This window comes from Coloeus monedula (assembly GCF_965178545.1).
Source record: "Coloeus monedula genome assembly, chromosome: 6".
Taxonomy (NCBI): Eukaryota; Metazoa; Chordata; class Aves; order Passeriformes; family Corvidae; genus Coloeus; species Coloeus monedula.
Genome location: NC_138786.1, coordinates 54,191,865 through 54,215,663, shown reverse-complemented (window position 1 = coordinate 54,215,663; position 23,799 = coordinate 54,191,865). Strand labels below are relative to the sequence as shown.

Below are 23,799 nucleotides of genomic sequence, written 5' to 3'. Positions count from 1 at the left end.
TTAAATCTTTGACATTAAAACTTAAATGTAAGTTCTTCAGAGCACAGACAAACTCCCCTATGACCACAGCTACACACAACAGTCTCTGTTCTCAGCTAGATCCTGCCAACTAAAAAGGAAAGCGGTTTTCTTTTCTAATACTTCTCACACATTTAGTCCCAGAGCCGGCTACCCCACTGTCACATCTCCAAAGCTTTTCACAGCAGAATGCTGCCAAGCAGAGCAAAGACCACAAACACATACCCTGCCAAAGGAGCTCTGCTTTCATGTGTCCTGCACACAGGCAAATGACCAGCTGGCGCACAGGTCATGGTTACCTGATTAACGGACACTTGGCTTTACACAACTCATGAAATGTTGCATTTTTGGCTCAAACGAGGTTTGTTTCTTTTCTGTGTGACATCAGAAAGGGTAAGAAAAGGAGAACCCACAGTCGCTGCACATCCTTATAGGGATGGGAAAACTCAGCTGTATTCATGCTGATGGTCTTGTGACACCCTACGAAACCGTCACAGGATCCTGGGATGGTTTGGGTTGGAGGGGACCCTAAAAATCAGGTAGTTCCAATCCTCCTGCCATGGGCAGAGGCACTTTCCACTAGACCAGATTGCTCTGAGCCCCATCCAAGCTCTCCTTGAACACTTTCAAGGATGGAGTATCCACTGCTTCTCTGGGCAACACCTGTTTCAGCACCTCACTACTCTCACAGTGAAGAATTTATTCCTAATATCTAACACAAACCTCCCCTTCTTTCAGTTTGAAGCCATTCCCCCTTGTCTTAACTTCCCTTCCTCAAATGTATTTCTTATACATATTCTATTGTAACATATTCAGATGTTCCAAATCATTCCTTCCCAACAGGTGCCTTCTCGCTGCAGCCCCTGCCAGAGAAGGACAGAGCCAGTGGCTCCCGGCCGGACACCCGCGGGGCTGCCTCGCCTTCCCGCTGGCTTTACCTCGGCTTATGCCGGATTTACCGCCCAGACGAGAGCCCTGGCAAGGGGAGGGCGACGCAGCCCCTCCAGCCGCTCCGCGGGCGGTAACAGCCGCCGAGCCCCCTCCGGAGCACGCCCCGAGCCCCCTCACCGAGCGCTGCCCGCGCCCCGGGAGCAACGCCCGCAACAGGCGCCCGCAGCAGGCCCCGCTTGCGGAGCCCAGGGAGGGGAGCGGGAGCGGGCCGGCCGTGAAGGGTCCCCCCGGCTCCGCGGGGACGCGGCTGCACTCACCGCTCCGGAGCGCGGGCGGCGGCTCAGGAAGGGCAGCAGGGAGCGACGTCGCCGGGCCCCGAGGCGGCGGAGCGGCGGCGGCCCCGGTGCCTGCGCCGCTCGGGGGCCGGGCTGGGCGGGGCCGGACGTGAGCGAACTTCCGCGGGGCGGTGGGGCCGCCATGGCGGGTGAGTGAAGGGGGGGTGTTGGGGGAAGCGAACGGAGGGTGGCGGGGAGCAACCAGAGGCCGCGTGTCGGCGTTTTCTCAGCAAACTAACGAGGTTTAATGTGCCTGTGGTGCCCTGCCAGCCCGCCGGGCCGCCACTGTCACGCCCTGGTGTGCACCGTGCCCAGCACCTCGCTCACGCCCCGGGTGGAGCGGGGGCCTACCGTGTCTCCCCATGTTTGTAACCACATCCCTGTGAATAAATATCTAAAGGGTGGGTGTCAAGAGAATTGAGCCAGGCTCTTCTCGGTGGTGCCAACCAACAGGACGAGAGACAGCGGGCAGAAACTGATGCACAGGAAGTTCCACCTGAACATGAGGAAGAACTTCTTTACTGTGCTGTGACTGAGCCTTGAAACAGATTGGCCAGAGAGGTTGTGCAGGCTCCGTCACTGGAGATACCCGAAAACCATCAGGACGTAATCCTGTGCCACGTGCTCTGGGATTGCCCTGCTTCAGCAGGAAGGTTGGACCAAGTGACCCACTGTGGTCCCTCCCAACCTGACCCTTTCTACGATTCTGTGTGGACTTTACATCTTTTTATGTGACAAGCTCTTTTCAGGCATCTGTGTGGATAAAAGTTGAAGCCAGCAAACATTCAGGCACGGCATTTGGCTTGGCTTTGACCCCTGCTTTGGCTGCCAGGGCAGGGCCTGCTTTATGTGATCAGAGGATGTGCAGTGGGTTCCTACAGCTGTCTGGCCTCCAAACAGACACCACGAAACGAGGGCTTTCTGCTCAGCAATAAAGCACCCACCGCCTTCAGCGGGACCCAGCCTTCCCCCAAACTCTTGCAGCTCATGTGTTGCTGTGAATTAATTCTGACATTCATGGCATGAGCACTGCATGCATGCACAGTAATTGCTGCCATGATTTCTTTCTGTCATACCCTGCATAAGCATCTGTCATTTGATGTCAGTAGACTGCTAGATCTGCCAGCACTACAAAGCAACTGCCGTCCATGCTGCAACATCACATCTCAGAATGTGTTTGCATTTGTTTAATAATACAGTTTTCTTGTAAATAGCAATAGTTGAGGAATTAGATTTCATGATCAAAGACGGTTAACATAAATTCCATTTTACTTTAATCAATATTTACCAGTAAAGCAAGGAAATCCTTAACACAAATAGGTGCCGGACACTGATTTGTTTTCTATATGCTTTAAATGGCTTCAATATCTTTATTTTCTCATACAGCAAAAAGTCCTCCTGATAGTACTCCAAGAAGGCCTGTTTTATCTGTCAGTGCAAGAAAAATTAAAGATAATGCAGCAGACTGGCATAATTTAATGATGAAATGGGAGAGACTGAATGATAATGGATTTACTACGGCAAACAAAATAGTCAACATGAGGATCAGTGAGCAGTAAGTATGCTAATTCGAGTACAGATAGCAGAAAGATTGCTTTTATTGAGAGAATAATCTGCTTTCTTCACTAGAAAGTTCTTTTTGGTGATCGGGAAATAACATGTCACAGTGGATAAACTAGCTCTTAGATCAAACCCAGCAGTTGCATTCTTTGGTTACAGAAACTATTTACATTCAAATAATGTCTCATATAGTAATGATATTTGCAAGAAATGAGAGATGTTTATTTTACATAGTCAAACATAATGTATTTTAAATCCTTATATAATATACCAAGTTAAAATCTAGTTCTATAAACTTCAGCCCATGTGAGTTCCCTTATTCTCTCGCACATTTTACAGTGAGGCGAGTATTACCAAGTTTCACTCAAGTCAAAAGTTCAGAAGATTTTAAGAAAGAATCACTGATTTGTACAGACAAAAAGGTTTTAACAGTGACGATTTAAAAAAAAAACCAACAAAGAGCAAAAATACCACACCACAACCACCATAAAAAAACCCCAAAACAAAACCAAACCCACCAAAAAACTGAAAAAAACCCCACTTCGGTAGAGCTTTTATTTTCATGCTGTAATGAAAAACCTTAGTCAACAGGGCTTTGAGCAGGTTCTCCAGGGTCCTGATAGCTGAAGAGGGTTTGTCTGACAGGGTTCTGGCAGGTACAAGCTGAGGAATATTTTGCTGTAATGGTGCCAGATGTTGTTTTTACTCTCTAGCAGCTCTCTCTTCTCGGTCTAAGTTTACAGCTGGTGTGGGAAAGTCTGCCAGATGGGGCAGGTGTCTGTACATTGGCTGCTCTGGTGTCACAGATAAATAAATGTCTTGCCTTAAATTGTGCACAAAGGTGAGTTTGTGGTGAGGTACCAGATTATCCCGTGGAGCAGCTGAAGCTTGAGCATACCTTGTCCATTATGAGAGAACAACCTCCAGCACAGGGGCAAGGTAAAGAGGGAAAAAGTATTGTCTTAACACCTGCAAATGTTTTTTCAAGCACATATTCTAAGGTAGCGTAGTTCTGTTTTTCTCTGAAGATTGTGGTACTAGCCCCATTTGCTCACATGGCCAGCTATGCTTTGTGCTATTTTTATGTAGGAATTCTCATGAGCAGCCTGTGCGAGAGAGATTTTGTAGGATCAGATCACAAGGATTTAAAATCTGCACTGGTCAAGTAAACCTATATGCAGTTGTTTACACTGCCTTATGTTTCTATTTTAGATTTCAAGACAACAAACTGGAGATAGCATGTGATAACAATGCCACAGAACCTGAAAAGCCAACCCCAAAATACAATGAAGAGTTGGACAATTGTTGTGCAGAATTACTAGAGACCTTAAAGCATATGGTAATACTCATTTTTCAGACAGTCAATATGAATCAATTCTAAGCGTGCTCAAGTTACAAGGAAATGTCCTGAAGTATTTATTGTAGACAAAAGATTGGGATTTTCATTTATAGTTCTTTGGCTTCAAACCTTAATGACTATAAATCCAGAGTGCACCATTTATTTGATTGATTGGTAAATTTGAAAGTTGGTTTTACATCTGCTGTCTGCTTATAGTTCTACTCCCCCCTTTATAAAGTGATCTGGAAACAAATCATAGAAAGAATGCATTCCAAAGCTGCACCTATTTTCTGTTTTCTCATCCTGGATAGTCCTGTTTAGAACAAAAGAAACAGCAGAACATAAAACAGTGCTTTACCTGCCATCATACCTGTGCAGCTGTCTTTGATCAGACATAATGTCATATTTTTAGCTTGCCTACCTGCATTTGCTGTGCAGATCTCCTCCTCTGGAGAGTGGAGTAAGATAATTATTATGTAACCCACCTTTTTTTCTGGATACCTTGCTAGGAATTATTGTCACCTGTCAGTTTGACAGGAAGCAAAAATTTTTTTTTTCTGCCTGGTACTGTAATTTTAAATTCTTATCAAAAATAGCTTCTATAGCCTTTTGCCAAAGTGGAGGCCCCCATTAAAAGGACGGTAGATCTTTTTTTTATATAGACAGGATACAGTCCTCCAGTATTTAGAAAAAATAGGAAACTGGGTAGATTTGCCTCAGATTTTGTTCTGTGGGGAAAATGTGGGGGTTTTTTTCTTTTTTTTTTCCTTGAGGTGCTTTTGTATTCAGACTATAAACACATTGATGAAATTTTTTACTCTTCCTGAGTAACAGAAGAGTCTAAGCAGCCAGTGTTAGATTGGATACTAAACATAGCTACTTTGACCTAATTTATTTTTCATTCCTTAGGAGTTTATGTGAGCTTATAGGTTCATAGATGTATCTGTGGTTTAGCTGCTTGACTTAAAGATACTGCCTGCAAGCTTCATTTTGGTGTAAATATTCATACCCAAATGCACAAAGTAAGGTGAACATGAAGGAAGTGGATAGAATGAACTGGTTTTTGAAGCAAGCTGTTAGATCAGCCTAGATATATTGTCAGTAGTAGCTTGAGCTGCTTTTCTCACCTGCTGCTGATCCTTTGAAATGAAAGTCATCTCGATATGGTAATGTTAGAAAACATGATAGGGCTTGTGCTACACCTGTGTGATGTTTTTCCCCAGTGCTAAATTGCTATAGGAAAAACTAGGGAGGTGAAAAAATGAGATGGCTCTAGTGTATTTCTAAATGAGGGAAACAAAAGAATGTGCAAAATCAGAGTCATATCTGCAGAGTTCAGAATTTCACGGTATCTCATACTAAATCTGTATATAGATTCCAGCTTTGATTCCTGTCTGGAGTTAAAAAAATGTGAGTTAGAAACATTAATACTAAATAGCTTTCACAAATAGTGTGGTTTTTAAAAATGCTTAATATTACAGTAGCCTAATGTTCCTGAGATATTCATTAACGTTCCATGTTCATCATTTTCAGACAAAAATACAACTGAAAATGGAAAAGCTTACTTCAACTACTAAAGCGATCTGTGACTTGGAAACATTCCACCATGGAGCTGGGAATTGCACGGCACCCTTCTTTCATACATGGCCCACACCATACTTCTGTGAGTAAAATATTGATTATTGTAGCTAGTTACATTGTGTCATCAATGTCATCTAATTTATGACTGAAAAATAAGCCCTCTCATCTGGATGTCTTGCCTGAGAGGGAGAGAGTGCTGTCTCCTTTACAATTGACTAATCAATAAACACATGAATGCACCACTTGGTTTAGGGTTACTGCTGATGATTGCCAAGCATTGTCTGACATGCAGCAATTACAGCATAGAACTAAATTTGTCAGCAGTTTACAATGTCCAAGCTGCAACAGCCACATCCTCTGCAAGCAGAGATGTATTTGCAACTTGCTGGTGTTAAGCTGCAGGCTTAACTACTTGACTTGTTACTTGACACTGAAATTAAATCCTTGAATGCAAAGAGCAAGCTATACCTCAGTTAATTCTCAAGCAGTCAAAGAAAAATACCTCTGATCTCAGTGTCAGTCAAGTAAAAAAATGTTACAGTCTACTGTTAATATTAATTCTTTCAGCATTCACTTGATGGCAAAAGGTAGTGCCTCCATACTGGTATTACCCCAGTTTTAAAACGGAATTCAAGAGAAGCCTGATTTCATGTGAGACAGCTGCCGCCTTTGTGAAGTGAAAATCATACCTCTGTGAAGCCCTGCTTTGTACTTCACTACCACAGTTTAGCAGGAATCTTATGTATTAGTTTCTGCCAGCTTAAAAGAATGACAAAGACAACTGCTGTCAAAACACCCATTGTGACTGAATCATTTAGTGATGCTGTCTACTCCATGAAAGACTAAATCCTTCTGAAGGCAATGATAGTTCAGGTTAAGTTAGAAACACAAGATCAGTCTTTCTTTAAAAATACTTTGTGCGGTTATTTTTTAAGAAGTCAAACAATGAAAGATTACAGATGCATTTGTACCCCTCTAACATTATTGCTAACATAACCAGTAACAGTTTTTACAATAAACACTTCAGTTTTGATCTGTTGGGGATTTTTACTGTTGTTTTTCACTATTGGTGTTACTCGTTGCTGATCATTCATTGCTGAAGTGCATCACAGTATGTGAGAGCATCCTTTAGATTAGCTAAAATCAAGAGGGACTCTAAAATGTGAAGCTTGTATTGCAGGATAGCATTACCAAATTTTAAAATCAAATTTTGGTTATTTGAGGAATAGCTGTAATTGATAATATTACAGTGGGTCCTGACAACCAGTGCCACTGCTTATTCTATAATTAAATGGGGACTCATGTCAAAATCAGAAGTGTGTAAAATATATCCCAAATTGTTTAGCATTTTATATTCTAATGTAAAAACACGATTAATGCTGTAAAAAAAAAAAAGATGGCTAAATTGAGGGAATAGCTTATGTAAGGTAGGGGGTTTTCATGATCCACATATTACAAGTATAATTTAGCTTTTAGAGAATTGCTGAAATGTTCTGGTCAATGTGTTTGGTTTTTCAATCCATTTCAGATGAGGTTTGTCTGAAGCTCTCTGAAATGTACAAGAAGGAACTAAAACTCAAGCAAACAATTGTGCAAGACATTGCTCATTCTGCTGACCAGGATCTGATGATGGTGTATTTATCATCATGGTTGTATCAGCCTTACATTGAGAACAGCAGCACACTGCTGCTTGAAGCCATGCTGCTGGAAACAGGACACAGGCAGTGCTAGAATTCCAAAGGTTACATGGCTGGGTTCTAGTGATGCTTACATGAAACTGAATTGGCAAATTGCAAGGCTTACCAAGTAAGTTGATTTTTTGTAAAACTTATTAAAAATATTTTTCTCTATTTGTATTCCTTACTTTGTCTCAGCTGATACTCCTTTTCCTGTGTGGGACAATCTGGTTTTGGTTGGTTTTATCTATTTTAGGGCAACACAGAGGCTACAGGTAGGAGGCTAAGTCCTCTATAATCAGAAAGAGGTAAGGACTGCTTGATGGTCTGGGGGGATTCAATGCATATAGAAGCTACAGCAGAAAATGTTACTGCCTCTGAAGTCTGGACAGCCTAACATACCTACATGGTCCCTTTTGCCATCAAAATTCAACACTTCTTGATCTCTTCATGGGGTTTTTTTTTGCATGAATTAACAGGGCAAATGTTTTTGTACTTGCTTTATAAGTGGAGGAGAGGGAAGCACAAAAGAAAGAATCCAAAAGGATCCACATAGTTTGGTATGTGGTTTTGAAATGCTCTTGCAGACAATAGTGTAAATTCTGGATTGGTTTTGATTCTGGTGATGTTGGGTACATCACCCTCGGAGAGTGATCCAAGCCTGAACCAGCAGCCAGGAAGTTTTAGTACAATTCAGCATTCCACAGTCATTGTATAAGAAGGTCTTGTCCCTTTTAATTAATTTTAACTTTCTTTTTTTTTTAAGAGATGTTTCATGAAAGCATCTGTTGTATAAAACAAAACCTTCTTTAGTCAAGGCTGTATCCCATATTGTTTGCTCCCTGTCATGGGGCTCAGTAAGTTTTTCCTTGGATTACTGTTACTGATGTCAAGTGGTTTTGGTTTGAAGGTGTGTTCCTGTGTACTGACAGGAAAAGCAGGGTCACTTACCTACTTAGCTCCAAGCTGAAACCTCGTAAGCTTCGTAGGGAAATAACATCAGTTTCCTGCAGTAACAGGACAGACAGTCATGAATTGAAAAGTTTTCTTGAAATGTTGCTCTGTTGAACAATGAGGTTGTTTCTGGCAGCTAATAAGCGTTCTATTTTTAGCCTGCAATTCCAGCATATGAAAAGAAATTCTGCAGTAGCTGAAGAATACAGTCAGGAACAGCTTTGTTGGGTTTTGTTATTTTTTCAGTGGAAGTGTTCCACCTAGTTTAACAGCCACCTTAATTCATCTGAGTAGGGCCAGACCTGTGTCACTATGGAAACATCTCCGTACTTCAAAAATATTTTCCAAGGAGAAAAGATTGGTTCACATATAGAACGGTGCTTTTAAGATGAGAGTAGGTGTATTGTATTTCCCAGCATGTGCAAATTGATAGGGAAGGCAAAATTAAGGCCAATTTTCATTTTCTGCACAGGAGGTAATTGTGGTTTGTTCTCACTTCTTAAGAGGAAAGAAGCTCTTCAGGAACAGGTCTTCATATCCACAGGCCCTCTTGCTTATTGACTGTTGTTGGACGTTGGAAGATTACTGCAAAACCATTGCAGAGATGTTTTGTCATTCCAGCTCTAAGCAGTTGATTGGTATATTTGTAGCCTTCAGATATAATTATTAGACAGTCAGTACAAAAGAGTATCATAAAGAATTGGTCACTGCAATTGAAGACTGCAAGACCAGCAGAACTTTGCTTTGTATACTACCTTCACTTACAAGGTAGGTCTGTATGCTCTGGCAATTACCACCTCCTAAAAAAGAGGGGAAAAAACCCCAAAACAAATAGTAACACATTAATAACTCATTAACATACAGTATCTTTCACAACTACTCATAAAAGGCAACATTTTGGGTAATAAAATTCATCTCCTACTCAGGCAACCAAGAAAAAACCCCACCAAACAAAAAAGCCTAACTCAACTATGTTTAAAGGGACATAGTAGAGCAGTTTATGTAATCTGTAAATTGTCTTCTCTTTTGTTTAGATTCAATTTTAGTGGTTTTCTTCAGTAACAATACCATGAAAAAAATCAGTGTTCATACTTGATTTAAGTACAATTCTCCTGTCCTTGGCAGATTTGCCTGATTATCCCAGTAGCTGCATCTATTCAGCAATGAGGTTCTTTTGCACCTGCTAAACATCTTGAAAGAAAAGACAGTGCCTCAGACAGGATGCTGGTAGGTCTCCACAAAAATATAATATGATCCAAGGATCATATTGAGAGTATGACAAAAATTCAAGTAATTTGCCAAGTGCTCTCCCTGCCTAGAGAAACAGTCCCTTTGTATTATGATTAAACAGTACAAGGTAGTGTGGAGTTACTAGGAAGGTCAAAGTGTAGAATTCATAAAGGATGCGTCATCTGAAAGAAAAGTCTAATACCAGTCTAACAAAAATAGGCCATGACAGACTAAAATGAAAAAAGAATTTGGTACCTCATTAAGGAAAATTAGATCACTACTTACGCACCCTCCCGTTTATGTCTACGCAACAGCAGTTTTTAAAGATGTGGCTGAACATTAGACAAGCAACTTAAATACATTTCCAACTGTTCAGTACAAAACATATCTTGTTTGAGGCTATTTTTGTCCCTAACTCAGTGAATGCTTATTTCAGTAAGGATCAGCGAGGCTGTCACATTGTTCCCGGAATGCACAAGTGTGGATTATACTTAAAACTGCCCATTTTTCCAGGCAGATTTATGTGCATCAAGTCTAGATGCTAATGAATGTTCAAGATAGCTTTTAAAAAGTGCAATGATGGTGTTTTGTAATCTCAGTGGCAAAGAAAATGCACATTTTTAATATAGCTTTTATTTTACCCATATACAGCTTGCCAGTACACAGCACATCACTGCTGAACAGCAGTACAACTTACTGCATTTTTAGATGGCTAGAGAGAAAAGGAATTATGTAACAAAAGGGAACAGTGCAAGTTTTAGGGTTGACAAGATTTCGACTTTCCACCCATCCCCAACATATAAAGCAAATAGAACAATGTTAATTCTAGAATTTTTGGTTGCAATGCTGCTAGATTTATATAAACATAAGTTATAAAAAGTACAGGGCATAGAAACAGTTTACAAATAAGTTAAATTTCAATTATCTCAGTATTCACATTAGAAAAATATACATTTTATAATCAGTCTTTTCCAGAAGAAAGCTTATAGGGTTTTCTAATTTATGGCTCCAATTCACTTTGCGAGAGCAAAATATCTTCACTTTGGCCACCTGCTTCCATTGCCAGTAGTGCTTCCACTGTTTCCAAAGGTATCCCTTCGGGTGTGCGAATGTGCATTGTAGTACCATTGGAATCAGTCACAATAACGATGCCTTCCGCCTGAGACAAAACAGCAGTGTCTGGATGAGACAAGATAAGCCCATCTGAAGTCTGGATAAAAATCTGTTCGTGTCCCTGAGACAAAAAATCATGGCTCTCATCAGAAATCTCAAAAGCTACAGTTTCATCTACAGTAACTGTATTCGCCAGCTCATGTGAAGAATATTCACTCTCATTTTTAAAAGCATTTTCCTGGCTCCCATGAGTGGACAGGGAGGCTCCCTGGACAGCGTTCTCATGCGATTCAGCCTGAGCACTGTGGGGGTAGTTTATTGGCACAATGTTTGTTGAAAAAACTTTTTCAAGTTCCTGTATGTCATCAGTCATATCAGCATTATGAAGTTGCTCAGAATGTTCTTTAATTGCAAATTTAGGGTTTTCTTCTTGCAGTTCCTGATATTTTGGATTGTGACCATTTTCTTCACTCGTTGGTAAGCCAGTGCTCTGACTGGCCACTGCCTGCTTCTGCATGGAGCTGTGGAGTTCAGGAGCTGCCAGTCCCCCCGCCGCATTCCCGCTCACAAAGTGCGCCTGAACCAGCCCGGCTGAGCCACCTGCTTCAACAGGCAGCACGACTTCAGTGTGCAGCAGAGATGTGGCACCTGCCAGATCTGCTCCCTGTATGCTCACAGGCTGGGGATACTCTATCCTCATTTCCACAGTTTGGGAGAAGGTACCTGAATTTTCAGCATAGTTTCTAACTCCTGAATCAGCAACTGAATTATGTTCTTCTGCTGTCTGTAATGTACTTCCAGTTGTGCAGCAAGTGATATGCCTATCTTCTGAAAGCAAGATTTCTCCATTTAATGGATTAAAACCTGAAAAGGGAAAAGAAATATTATTTTGTTGGGCAATCTAATATTGCATGCCAAAAAAATTGGTTTTCAGCAAAAATTTTGGAGGAAAAGCTAGACTACTTCCCTGCTTTCTTTCCCCCAAATTAGCAAACCTGAGGCACCTTACAAGAGTTTCACAGAACTTCCCAATGAGAAAGTCAGTATAAAAATATTTAGGGAATTTTTGAACAGTGATATTTTATCAAGTATTTCTATATTAAGAAATGTTAAGAGACCTTACATTAAGAGGCAGCATTTTTCTGTTAATCCTGAAAACAACCTGAGCTGAAAGTCAAACTCAATTTTCTTCCACCGTGCAGCCAGTAACATTAAAAGATACAGACTTTACTAGGCACAAACTTGTCAGCTGCTCATCATCATCGCCACTAGTAAGTTGATGGAAGCATTTAAATTTGTTTAAATTTCTGTTCCTAATCAAGCACATCCTGGACTCAGATATGTCATCAGATTGCTACATATTAATGTGCTAAGAGCCACAGAGGCACTTTTGTCCTGTGCCAGAAAAGGTAAAAACCACAAGAAATGCAGTGTTCTACCAGTTACTTGACCTGGACCTGACCAGAGTCCCAAACCCTGAAGGTAGTTGAACAATAACTACTAAGCTGCAGTGGTATGAGCTGTCAGTCTTTATTATTAAAGGTCAAAAGGAACAAGTAGGTTGGTTTGGTTTTGGATTTTTTTTGTTATGAAAGATATCACTGCACAACAAAGGAGATGTAACGCTGCAGAAAGGACTATTTTTAATTTTTTGCACTGTAGACTAGCAAACGCCCTACTAGCAGGTACAAGCAAAAGATAATTTTAAAAACTCATAGCCCAGAAGAAAATCATAGTGCAGCAAGAAGTAAGCATGGTTATGCAGAGAGCCTTTCAGAGAAAGAAAATCTAATGGAGGGAAACAAAAATGACCATTGACTGAAAAACATGCAAAGGGCAAAAGCAAATCCACTTAACACCAACAACAAAACAAGGTATTTACAAAGAGGATGGTACTGATAGACGCACCTTACTACAGATTTACTTTCCTTTCACTGTTACCCTGCTAATCTGAAGGGCAGCAGGATGAAAGATGAAGAAATAATAAAAATAAAGGCAACCACCTGAAGACTGGTGAAAAATGGTGCCTCAATTCCAATACAAGATGTATTCCAATGATGGATACAGGACAGCCTACACCAGCTCTCCATTTCCCCCAAGATCCACAAAGCTCTGGGAATTCTGCTATTGTAGCTGGCAGGGATCAAGAGGAAGAATGTGCACTCTGCTTCCTCTTCCTCTGCTCTCCCACAGCTGACACAATGGTCAAGCACTTTGAGGGATAGGACAAACAGGAAGCACACAGCAGAGGACAGTACTATGCTCCTTAGTATCAATAACTGGATTATCATGCATCTAGAATTGAGCTACTGCTGTCTGCATCATCTATAACTTTTCCCTCCTCATGAGGCCTTTCCAGTTAAACAGTTGCTTTTGAAGGACTTGGGAAGCAAGTTAAGAAATGAAACTTTAATACAAAAACCACAGTAGCCTGAAGAACAAAGATTTGTTCAGCTCCTCCATGAACAGAACAGAACTGGAAAATCTGAAGAGGTTACCATCTTTTTCAAACAGTGTACACAAATTTCCACTATTTTCTTTCACTTCATCTTGACTGGCATAAGCATCGTTCACATTCTCTGTTACGTCTTCTAACTTGGTCCTTTTGGCTGGTGGCAACAGTTCTTCCCCTGAGCTCTGTCAATATAAGAGATGATTAACTGCTGCCCCTATAACAGTTGAAAATACTGGAAGAGATAATTGTGGAGACATCATGGCAGTGAACTGATGATCCTTGAAAACAGAGTTTACACTAAAGGTCTTCTAAAAGGTAAGGATTTAAACACAGCCCTCACACTTCGCCAGAACTCCAAGGGGAGAAAACACAGCTCTCTGCTACACTGTAAACAGACTGAAGCTTGTCAATTGACTTGTCAGAAAGACAGAAACTGTTTTCATGCCCCTCTATCCACCACCAATTAGCACAGCAATCGCTTCTCCAACATCTGAGCCTCCTGTAGGTTAGGCCATTTCCTCTAACACAGGTTGGAATCTGTGGGGCCCCGAGTTACCAGCACCTCAGCGAAGTTCTTTTGTCCCTGTAAGACCTGTAAGTCTTTGATATTCTGTCCTGAACACTACCAAGTGTCTTCCCAAAGCACATACTTAATGTGCTAGTTCATATGCCCTGCTATGATACCACAGCAGAGAGTACTTTCAGTATTTCTGAACACCACGAAAGCCTTACTTTAACATGACTCAGATAATATTAGCATGATTTTGTAAGGAATAATTATGTGTTTTAAAAAGTTTTAATTTGTCTTAGTTTCATTGTTAATTTTCACAAAGGTATTCCATACCTCAGCTAACCATTTTTGTCCCAGTACATCCTCAGGCACTTGCTCACTAACCATTTTAATTACACATGGTGAACAAGAGCCTGCACCTTGCATCTTCTGTTCTCCACTGAGTATTTCTGTGATTCCTAGAGATTCAGCAACCTTTAAAAACAGATACAGGGAAAAAAGTAAAAGTTAGCCTCTCAGATCTGAATACATAAATGCTGAAATACAGATTCGTTTTCTTAAAACTGAACTAGAATTACACCATGTCTAGCCTGACAATCACCTCAGCTCAGTGCAAGTATTTAGACTCCCATGTTTTCTCCTAGCCTTCACACTGACACATGATCTTCATCTGAAGGTGACTGTTAACAGGCAAACCTTGAAAGAATGATGGTTATATATAGAATCCAGAGACAGTTACTCAGAGCAGAGTTTAATAAAGATTATTGAGGCTCTCCATCATATAAAAAACATCTAAGTCTTCCTGTTTAGAATATCTCTGCATAGTTAAGGAGTTTCCCCCGTCCTCACATTCCGTTCCTGTGCTTCATCCCTATGTAGATATGCTACTATCCAGCTTCGCAAGGCTAGGTTGTTTTGGGGTTTGGTTTGGTCTTGTTTTTATTTTTTAAAAAGCATCATTCTATATTAAGAATGCACATGAACACAGAAGAGAAGCAAGAAAGAGGTTCCATCTGTCTTTCTAGATACAGCTCCATAAACAATGAATCTGGAGTCACTGAAATAATAGTTTGCAGTTTTATTAATGCAGTCCCTGCCTTTCACATTTGTTGGTATCACTGTGAACTGTATAGATGCATTCAGTTTACCCTCATTTTGCAATGAAACTACTTATCCCTTCAAATCAAGGTCATTCATTTTAAATATAGACCCCCCCCCTCCTTCCTGATCAAACATCAGGATGTACTTTTATTAGCAGTTAATGCTAAAGACACCTTGCAGTAACATGCAGCTTCATACTACCCCAGATATGCAAGGCAGGTATCAGCACTGCTAGAATTGGTTTTAATCTTTCTAGGTGTATCCACTGACATAAACTAGAATTGTAGTTTTATTATGGATTTCTTTTTCTTCTTGGTAAATTGTTGGACTTTTTACAATAATGTCTACTTTTGCTCATCAAAAATCATGTTGTCTTCAAATAAATTTACCTGCATGAGAAAGCTTATCAGAGAAAATTAAAAATGCAAGGCATCTAAAATAAAGCAAGCAAACAAACCAATCATAGTTCCAAACAGAGTGCTTTATTACCTTAGCATCTTTTATTTCAACAGGCTGCTGGCAACTCACAGAATCAGAATTACTGAGGTGATCATAAGCCATTTTCTTTACCATGTTATGCAAGTCTTCAAATTCCCTGTACACATCTGGAAAGTAAGCTTTGGCTGGATATCCTTTTTCAACCTAGGAATAAGAGGGGAATAAAAAAGGGCTTGTTTCTCCCTCCCTATACTTTAAAAAAAGATTAAATTAAGATCTGTCAGTTTTGTTTTGTTCAACATTTTAAAATAGAAACATGCAAGTCAAAAGACTATGCAATATTCAAAATGCCACTCAACCAGGCAGCAAAAAGCAAGGCTTTGAGTTGAAACCTACGAGAGTTTTGCCTGTGTAAGACTGAAGTGATGTGTGGAACATCTACATGCTGCACAATACTAATTTAAGAAATTCGATTATGTCTCTAAAGGTATCTTTTTATGTATACTAATGGAAGTATCCCTAAAATAATTTACTATTTTTACATAAAAACTCACCTTCATCAACAGAAATTCATACACCGTAACAAGCTTTGTAAGACGTGGGAGAGCCAGCTCCATTAAGTCTTCATTATCACACTGTTGTATTAGCTGTCAAAAGCCAGAATGAGATTATTAGGAAAAAGCAGCCCACACATTATGCACCCCATTTTCAGAACATAAAATATCACTACTTTTTTTTGAAAGATGTGCTGTATGTTTAGGCAGCTTTAAGAATACATGCAAACTAACTCCAAAATGGGGTAAGCTAGAAGACCTCAGAACAGTTACTACTCATGTGCAGACAAAACTCAGTCCCAAAAATGTTGCCAATTCATAGAAAGAACAGCAACCTCAGTAGCTTTTTTAAGGATCTACAACACACAGAAAACAAAGAACAAGTTGTGTTAGTTGGATTTTAATCCCCATTCTATCCTCCCCCAAGACCTTCTTTGTGGGTTTGTTTTGGTTTTTCAGGGTTCTTTTATTATTATTTCTTTTACTGTATTGGAGAAGATATGTAGTAGTAGCTAGTAACTTTCCTTCTCCAGAAAAAGGATAGCAAGAATATATCTACATGTCAAAAAATCCCTTTCCAGACTGAGTTCCCATTTTCCCTTTTTCCAGTATTCTGTTGGAAATATTTTTTTCTTAAAAGACAACTTAATTTTTTCTTCTTAGAAGCCATCTTGGGCTTTCATCTTGTCCATACACAAGGATGTAAAAAAAAAAAATCTTTTTGAAAATGATTCATTGAAAATAAGTGATGAAAAAAAAGGGGGAAAAAAAAATAGGGCGGGTGAAAAATACTTGTGAAGTAATTGCAGAAGAGAACCATACCTCTTTTAACCTAGCTTTTCTTCTGAATACATTGTGTTCTGCTGACACACTACTAAGTGACTTTGAAGGGGACTGACCAGGTCTGCTAAGCCTTCCAGAACACCTGGATCTTCCACCCGTCCTGGGTCGACCACGTCTCTTTGGTCGTCTGGGTCTTCCAGGTCCTTTTGGTGTTACGGGTCCCCGGTGTCCTGAACTGGTTTCATTTGGTTTTTCTGCCAGCAAGTGTCTGCTTTCCTCAGACTCTGAAGCCTTAATTAAAAGAAAAAGTATTTATTCACTATTTTAAACAGTTTTGAGGAAGACAATTTTGTAATTAAGTTTGCCATCTATGCAAACAATAATAGCATATTAAAAAAATGCAAAGCTGGATACAAGCAAAACTTGCAAATAAAGTTGTGGAATAAATCCAACACGTTAGTTAAGAATGCTATTTCCGCATCACATATATGTCATTATTTGCAAAGTTAGCATTTTTGAACCACAAGATGTCATACAAAATAAAGAGATTAAATAAACATAATAAAAGAGCTGTTTTAAGTGGGTTAAATACATTTAATATTTTTGAAGTAAAATATATCCTCTTTAGATAAAGAAGTCACAGAACTAAAACTTAATTAGCAGTAAAACATACTCAAAGAATAACTTGGGTTTCATTGTAACCACATCAAAGCTTAAAGACTTTATACAAAAGACAAAAACTCCGGCACCATGAACAGTGACAAGCCCAGTAATTAAATATCAAAACGTACTGCCCAGTTTCCACATTTCAAAATCCAGTCTTTCCTAGAAACACAGCTAGAAAGTAGCTTCTGTTATAAGATCACACAGAAACTCAAAATACCTTTTCTATTTTTAAGTTATCATTATTATTTCAGTACAAAACTTTTTAACTGTTTAAAGGAGTGATTTCTTACTTAAACATCTTCCCTTCCAAGCTAGAATTTCTAAGAATGTTCTAGCATCTTTTAAGAAATGAGTTTATAATAGTACTGAGGTACATCAGGCTTCTTTGCATAATCTGTACATTTGCATCCCAACATTCAGTAACTCCCTACTATTCTACTGATTAGGAAAGCTCTAAAAATGGCAAATTTATGTCAGTTCTATCTAGGGATTAAATTACTAAATTAGTTCTAAATTTGTCATAAGACATGGGGTTGAGCATGGGGATCTTGATTGGCTTCCTATCTGTATCAAAAAACTGTACAATAATTCAGAGAGCAGACTTCAGTATTCTGCAATTCTCTTTTTCCAGAGATGATAAGAGAGCGTAGACGATGAAGGAAGGTTTGTTTGCTGCACTGGCACCTTAAGCTGTAAATTTTCACTTTCCTGAGAACACCTTCACAATTACAAACACAAGTAATAAATGTGACACCCCTACATCTAAACGAGTACTTTTTCCTAGCCAGCAGCTGCATCAACTTGCTGCAAAATGTTAAGAGTCATTTTAATATTAGAAAAGAAACTTTTCTTTGAAGTGACCAGCTTAAAACATCACAGGAAAAAATTAGCAGCTGAGGCAGCTTCCTACCCAGAGACTCAAATTTCACCAGTGTTTGGTGTGCAGGGTTTCAAAGCCCCACTTTGAAAACCTGCTCTAGGAAAAGCTGCAGTTCACTGTTGTGTTCCAAATAAGAGATTTTTCTGTGATGACATTATTTCAGCAACAGAAAATGAGAGAGCAGATGATGTGTTGCTGTCATGCTAAAGGCTGTAACTGAACAACAGTGTTCTTACCCAAATGCAAAGAATGTCATTTATGCAGACAAGGTGAAAACTGTCAGAAGCCCAGTAAGAAATGAGCACTCAGTGAACATTTAGTTATATGTGTCTGTGCAACAGTACTGTTGCTGCAGCACTGCAAGAGACAATTTGATTTTTAAAGCACTTCAATGGGAAATTTGCCTAATGTAGTCTATCATAACTTGCACTGCTCAAAAATATGGATATTTCTGATATGACTACATTTCAGAAATATGGATATTTCTGAGCAGTACAAGACTGTGCAGCTACAGAACTGCCATTCTACTTTGAATGAAAGAACTGACAGTTTTTCTAAGTAACACTTTACCTGTTCTCCAGCCTTTGAATCAACAGTTTCTTCCAGATTGGTAGCTAGTGCTTTTTCATGATTTAAAGTGACAGTAGTTGAATCCAAATGTGCTGGACTCATCATTTGCTCTTCCACAAATATACTTCCATTAGGCTTATTTAGAGGTATTTTCTGAGGTGAAGCCTCCAGCTGTCCATGGTCTGGGTTAAGTTTATAATGTCTTGCTAATCCTCCTTTTCCTATGTAAGATTTTTCACAAGTCTGACATTTAAACATTTTGGGTTTCAGATTATAATTTGAAGAACTGAATAATGCATCCTTTCCCTTCATCTTTCCTTCTTCATCATCTTCTATACTCAGCTCAGAGTAGTCATCAGAATCAGATTGATGACCATCAGCCAAATCCTCCATTTTAATGAATTTGTAATCTTTAGCTTTGTATTTGGGGGGGCGTGAAATCCGTCCAGAACGAGTTTTCACCTTCAAGGATTTCTTTAACTTGTCATCCTTTTGCTTTTTTTCAAGGCATTGTGTACTTGCTGAACTGGCTGCAGCCATGGTAGGATTTGGAGACCTTGAAGCCGATGCTGTGGCACGAGTAGCCCTCTGTCCATTCACCATCTTAGACGGGGGAATCTTGCTCACAGACACTGAGCCATGAGATGGTAAAGGCCTCTGCATAAGCAACTGAACCGGAGACTCGGAAGAACTTTGCAGGAATAGCTGCTGCTGCTCAGTTCCTGAAACAGGCTGTATCCTAATTATGTGGGGATTAATAATGCCAAGTCCTGGTATGCTAGAATTCCTACCAACTGGCTGACTCAGCGTTAGAGTTTTGGACTGGATTGGTGCCAGTGATGTCACTGGCCTTTCAGTTTCCTTCATCTGTCCTGGCTGAACTTGGACACAAATGGCTTCCAGATGCTTTTGTGGAAAAAGGGAAGAATTGCAATTACAAAGTATAGCATTAATCAATAAATACTTATCTAGATAATACACACATGCCCTTAAAGCAAAGCATGAAGAAACCACTGCACATCATTAGTTTTTCATTTTAATGCATCAAAGCACAGATTTAACATCAAAGCACAGATTTCCCTTCCTCCAAGCTATGGGTTTTCCTGCACATTTACTGCTGTGACTGATGTTCAACTAAAACATGTAAAGTTTGCTCTGAAGCCATGTCACAGCTTTGTCTCCTACTAGCAGGCCTGTCTGGAATAGCAGGGTCAATGCCATCACCAAGGCACATTCATAACCTTCAGCAAACCCCAAACACGGGAGAACTACAATGCTACATGACACAGGCCAAAAAAAACAGTCCAGGACATACTACAGTATGTGTTCAGTTCACAAAAACTTCGTGGTGATGATTCAGAGAATCAGACATTACTATTCATCTCCCTCACAGTTCTGCCTGCTTCATCCAAATTTCTGCCTCAGTTTGGCTCAATCACTTGACAAACCCTGCACCCCAAACGTGGGTTGAAAGCCCAGATACTGTCACCTGCAAGAAAGGCATGCACTAACTTTCTGTATCACCACTGTGAAATAGCTCTTCTAAGCTGTTCTTGGCTGCACGTGTTATCCGACCGAAATACTGACCACAGCAGCTATTAGTTACATTCAAACACGGATTTTCCTAAACCACATTGAAAGCTGTGCTTTTCAGCTATGGGACTGGAGTCTACACCCAAGGGCAAGTGTGACTGAGGAGAACGGGGGGGAAAAAAAAAAAAAAATCATTACAAAGGGTTTAAACCCGCCGGAGCCGTGGCTTTCATCCCCAACGGAGCGCCGCAGCCTCCCACCCCCCAGCCCCCGGGGTTACCTTCTGCGGGAGGAGGCGGGCGGCCGCGGCGGCCCTGTCCTGCTGCAGGGCGACCTGCTGGGCCACGCTCTGCAGCTGCCGGGCGGCGTTCTGCATGATGCCGCCCGCGGGGCAGGGCTGCGGCGGGGCCGCGGCGGCCACCGCCGGCTTCAGCTGCTCCTGGGCCTTGCTCACTTGTTCGATGACCCGCCGGAGCTCCGCGGGGGCCAGCGGCGCGGCGGCGGGACGGGGCGGCAGGGGCAGCCCCGGGCTCTCCAGCAGCCGCTCCAGTCGCCGCCGCCGCTCGCCGGCGTTCAGCCCCGCGCCCTCCGCCGCGCTCCCGTCCGCCCGCAGGTACAGCACGGTGCCGCTCGCCGCCGCCCCCGCACCGGCTTCCAGGGCGGCCAAGCTCTGCACCAGCTCCTCCGTCACCGCCAGCAGCTCCGCGCCACCGCTGCCGCCCTCCTCCCGCCCCGCCGCCACCGCTACCGCGCCGGGGGGAGCCCCGCGCGTCCCAGGGGGCTCGTCCTCAGCGGGCGGAGGGGGCGGCGGCGCCTCGGCGCCCCCCGCCCCGGGAGACGCCATCTTGGCAGGCGGGCGGGCGCCGCATCGGCAGCTGCCCCGGGCGGTGTCGGCGGCGCGGGCGATGCGCGGGGCACCGGCAGCGGAGCCAATGGCACCCCCGGCAGCGCCCGCCGCGCCCTCCCGGGGCGGGGCCGCCCGGCGCCGACGGCGGCTCGCGCGGGCAAAAACCGGCGGAGGTGCAGCCGAAGCGTCTGGCCCCGGGTGGGGCTGGAGGTGGGACCTGTGGGCGGAGTTACCGCGAGTTGGGTTTCCCCGCTCTTCGGGCAGAGCGTACCGAGTCTCAGTTCAAGAGGGGCGTGGGCCTCCTGGAGCGGGTCCAGTGCAGGGCAACGGGGGGTAGTTGTGGGACTGGAGCGTCTCTCTTACGAGAAGAGCATGAGGGAGTCGGGTCTTTCCAGCCTCGAGAAGAGACAACTGAGAGGGGGCCCCATCTCTGTGTATAAATATCTAAAGGGGATTGTGCCAAGAGAATAGAGCCACGCTCTTCTCGGAGGTGCCAACCTCTAGGACACGAGACAACTGGCAGAAACCGATGCACAGAATGTTCCGCCTGAACATGAGGAAGAACTTTACTGTGCAGGTTACCGAACACTGGAACAGGTTGCTCAGAGAGATTGTGGAGTTTACCTCAACTGGAGATATCCCAGAACAGTCTGGACGCAATCCTGTGCCGTGTGCTCTAGGACAAGTCTGCTTGAGGAGGGAGGTTGTACGAGATATGGTCTCCAACGTGGCCCATTCTGTGGATCACTCCCCACTCGCTGTCACCGGGCGGGTTTCGGGCGGGGGAGCGCGTGTCACGCGGGAAGGGCGATCCACACGGCAGAAAAGCGCCCGAAGGGGTCACCCGAGCACGCTGAGCCGCCCGCGCAGAAACAGAAATCCGCGCTCTGCCGGGACCGGCCAGGCTCCATCAGCCGTACGAGCGCGATGAAGCTCGGCCAGTGCTGCAGCCGCCCTGGGTGCTCGAGCCCTGCACACACACACCCCACCTCGCGGTCGTGCCCTTGTGTGGAGGTCACACCGTGTCTCAGCAGAACCGCGCGAGGTTGGTGGGAATCGGTGGGACAAATTGGAGGGAGTGGAGAAAAAAAAAGAGAAAAGGTAAAATCTGTGGCCCGTACGGGGATCGAACCCGCGACCTTGGCGTTATTAGCACCACGCTCTAACCAACTGAGCTAACCGGCCACTTTGCACGAGCTGTCGCCTCTGGGTTACACAAAGACAGATCCGCGCCAATGTTCCATTCTCAGGCTGAAATAGTGAAGACGATAGACTGGGCGAAGAACTTCCTCGTCCCCGGGAGCGCCGGAGCCGAGCCCGCGCTTATGGAAACACACGCTTAACTCCTCAGCAAAACCAAAAAGCAAACCGGAAAACTCTGCCCTGCCTATAGAGAGATGCAGCGCCTGGTAGTGGAACAACCATAAAGCGGGATCGGGGACAACTTCCCCTCTAAGACAGTAGGGTAATACTTCAAGTTTACTAGGATATGATTCCAGTTTCATTTAATTAAAATATCTGAACATTCTTAAAAAGCATTTACTATTGTTTAACGCACCACTAGGATCTTAGTTTGCACGGACAAACGATTCACCTTTTCCTAGTATTTTGATTTTTACTACATATGCTGCATATAAAAGACAACTTCTGCTCACCTTTGAAGCCTACATGAAAGCACAGGATGTCCGTTTAGCAAGAGGCAAACGCCGGGGGGGGAGGGGGGTGGGCACGAAGGGGACGACACAGCTCTCCAAAATGCAAGGTTTTGGAGAGCGCTCAGTTAGGAGAACGCAGCCCCTGGTCTCTCCCCAGGCTCCTCTTCATGCCGGGCTGGCGGTACAGTTGCCCTCGGCATCCCGCAGTGGCGCGCAGGATCCGCCAGGGATCAGGCCATCACCGAGGATGAATCTGAGGCCGCCGGGGCGCTGCTCCGGCCACGGGAGACTTGACAGCAGCCAGGCCAGGGCCCGCCGCTGGAGTCATGGAGAACATCCCTTGTTCCCCTCCTTAACCCCTCACCCATGGGCGGCTCAGCCCCGCCATCCCCGGGGAGTCGGGGCCGTGGTGTGTCCCGAACGCGGGCTCGTTACCGGGCGCGCAGCGCCGCCTGACACCTCTAGGCGAGGTATTTCTGGGTTTTATTCTAGTTCGCGCAAAGTAGGGAGTTGGGTGGTAACCTACGAAAGTCTAGCTCAGTGATCATCAAAACTTTAAACTTGTATACATTTTAACAAACAAAGACATCAGCATTCCTTGGTTACCAACTACGTAAGTTTTCTATTAATTCGTACTGAAACCAGTATTTGCTAGTTGCATCTCACTTCTCATGCTAATTAGTCCGCAGGCGCAGTTCTTTCTTCCAGTTGAGTCTGGGGTCCGTTTCGGGTAGGCGGCCAATGGGTTGCGATCTCGCACTGCCGAAATTACGTTTCTCCCACTTACTGCTTATCCGTGGGTGCGACATCCACAACTGCCCCACACCTGGACGCGCACCTGGCGGGCAGGGGCGGGGTGATGGCGCCCCGTGCACAGCGCGCATGCGCCTCCCGGCCGCGCCGTGTGCAGCGGGCCGCGGCGTGGGAGCGGCGCGTGCGCGGTTGCCGGGGCGACTGGAACACAACATGGCGGCCTGAGGGGAGCGCCGGGAGCGGGGCCGGGTCGGGCCCGGCCGCTCGTCCGCCAATCCCGTCACCTGCGGGACGGCGCGGGATGCAGAGTAAGGGGGTACGGGTGAAGGTCCCGGGGTCTTTCTGAGGGGTGGTGC

The 23,799-nt window shown here is 43.3% G+C and overlaps 3 protein-coding genes across 9 annotated transcripts in view; 1 reads left to right on the top strand and 2 right to left on the bottom strand.

The window, feature by feature from the left end:
* TECPR2 (tectonin beta-propeller repeat containing 2) overlaps positions 1-1,331 on the bottom strand; it is a 43,782-nt gene extending 42,451 nt beyond the window's left edge. For all 6 annotated transcript variants that reach the window (XR_014226513.1, XR_014226514.1, XR_014226515.1 and 3 more), the window contains exon 1: positions 1,227-1,331. The gene's annotated coding sequence lies outside the window, so the exon portion shown is untranslated. The remainder of the gene's footprint in view (positions 1-1,226) is intronic.
* On the top strand, positions 1,275-19,297 carry CINP (cyclin dependent kinase 2 interacting protein). Its single transcript, XM_082283812.1, has 6 exons — positions 1,275-1,393; positions 2,631-2,799; positions 4,017-4,143; positions 5,677-5,806; positions 7,253-7,530; positions 19,163-19,297. The coding sequence occupies exons 1-5, from the start codon at positions 1,387-1,389 to the stop codon at positions 7,453-7,455; spliced, it is 636 nt and encodes a 211-aa protein (XP_082139938.1). The 5' UTR covers positions 1,275-1,386; the 3' UTR covers positions 7,456-7,530; positions 19,163-19,297.
* ZNF839 (zinc finger protein 839) lies at positions 10,245-21,040 on the bottom strand. Of its 2 annotated transcripts, none has more exons than XM_082283810.1 (8): positions 20,469-21,040; positions 18,656-19,561; positions 16,579-16,830; positions 15,757-15,849; positions 15,254-15,406; positions 13,997-14,137; positions 13,196-13,334; positions 10,245-11,561 (listed from the first exon to the last, which is right to left on the bottom strand). In XM_082283810.1, the coding sequence occupies exons 1-8, from the start codon at positions 21,030-21,032 to the stop codon at positions 10,585-10,587; spliced, it is 3,225 nt and encodes a 1,074-aa protein (XP_082139936.1). In that variant the 5' UTR covers positions 21,033-21,040; the 3' UTR covers positions 10,245-10,584. The 2 variants fall into 2 exon arrangements, with proteins under 2 accessions (XP_082139936.1, XP_082139937.1); XM_082283811.1 differs by having other exon boundaries at positions 14,048-14,137.
* Positions 21,041-23,799: the final 2,759 nt, after the last annotated feature.

What these genes read in the sequence shown, in the direction of transcription:
- CINP (XM_082283812.1), top strand. An exon ending in AACATGAGGATCAGTGAGCA is followed by an intron (nt 2,800 to 4,016) that starts GTAAGTATGCTA and finishes TTTCTATTTTAG; the next exon opens with ATTTCAAGACAACAAACTGG. An exon ending in ATGGCCCACACCATACTTCT is followed by an intron (nt 5,807 to 7,252) that starts GTGAGTAAAATA and finishes AATCCATTTCAG; the next exon opens with ATGAGGTTTGTCTGAAGCTC.
- ZNF839 (XM_082283810.1), bottom strand. Translation starts at nt 21,032, where the DNA reads ATGGCGTCTCCCGGGGCGGGGGGCGCCGAGGCGCCGCCGCCCCCTCCG. An exon ending in ATGAATTTCTGTTGATGAAG is followed by an intron (nt 15,407 to 15,756) that starts GTGAGTTTTTAT and finishes TCTTATTCCTAG; the next exon opens with GTTGAAAAAGGATATCCAGC. An exon ending in GACAAAAATGGTTAGCTGAG is followed by an intron (nt 13,335 to 13,996) that starts GTATGGAATACC and finishes TTATATTGACAG; the next exon opens with AGCTCAGGGGAAGAACTGTT.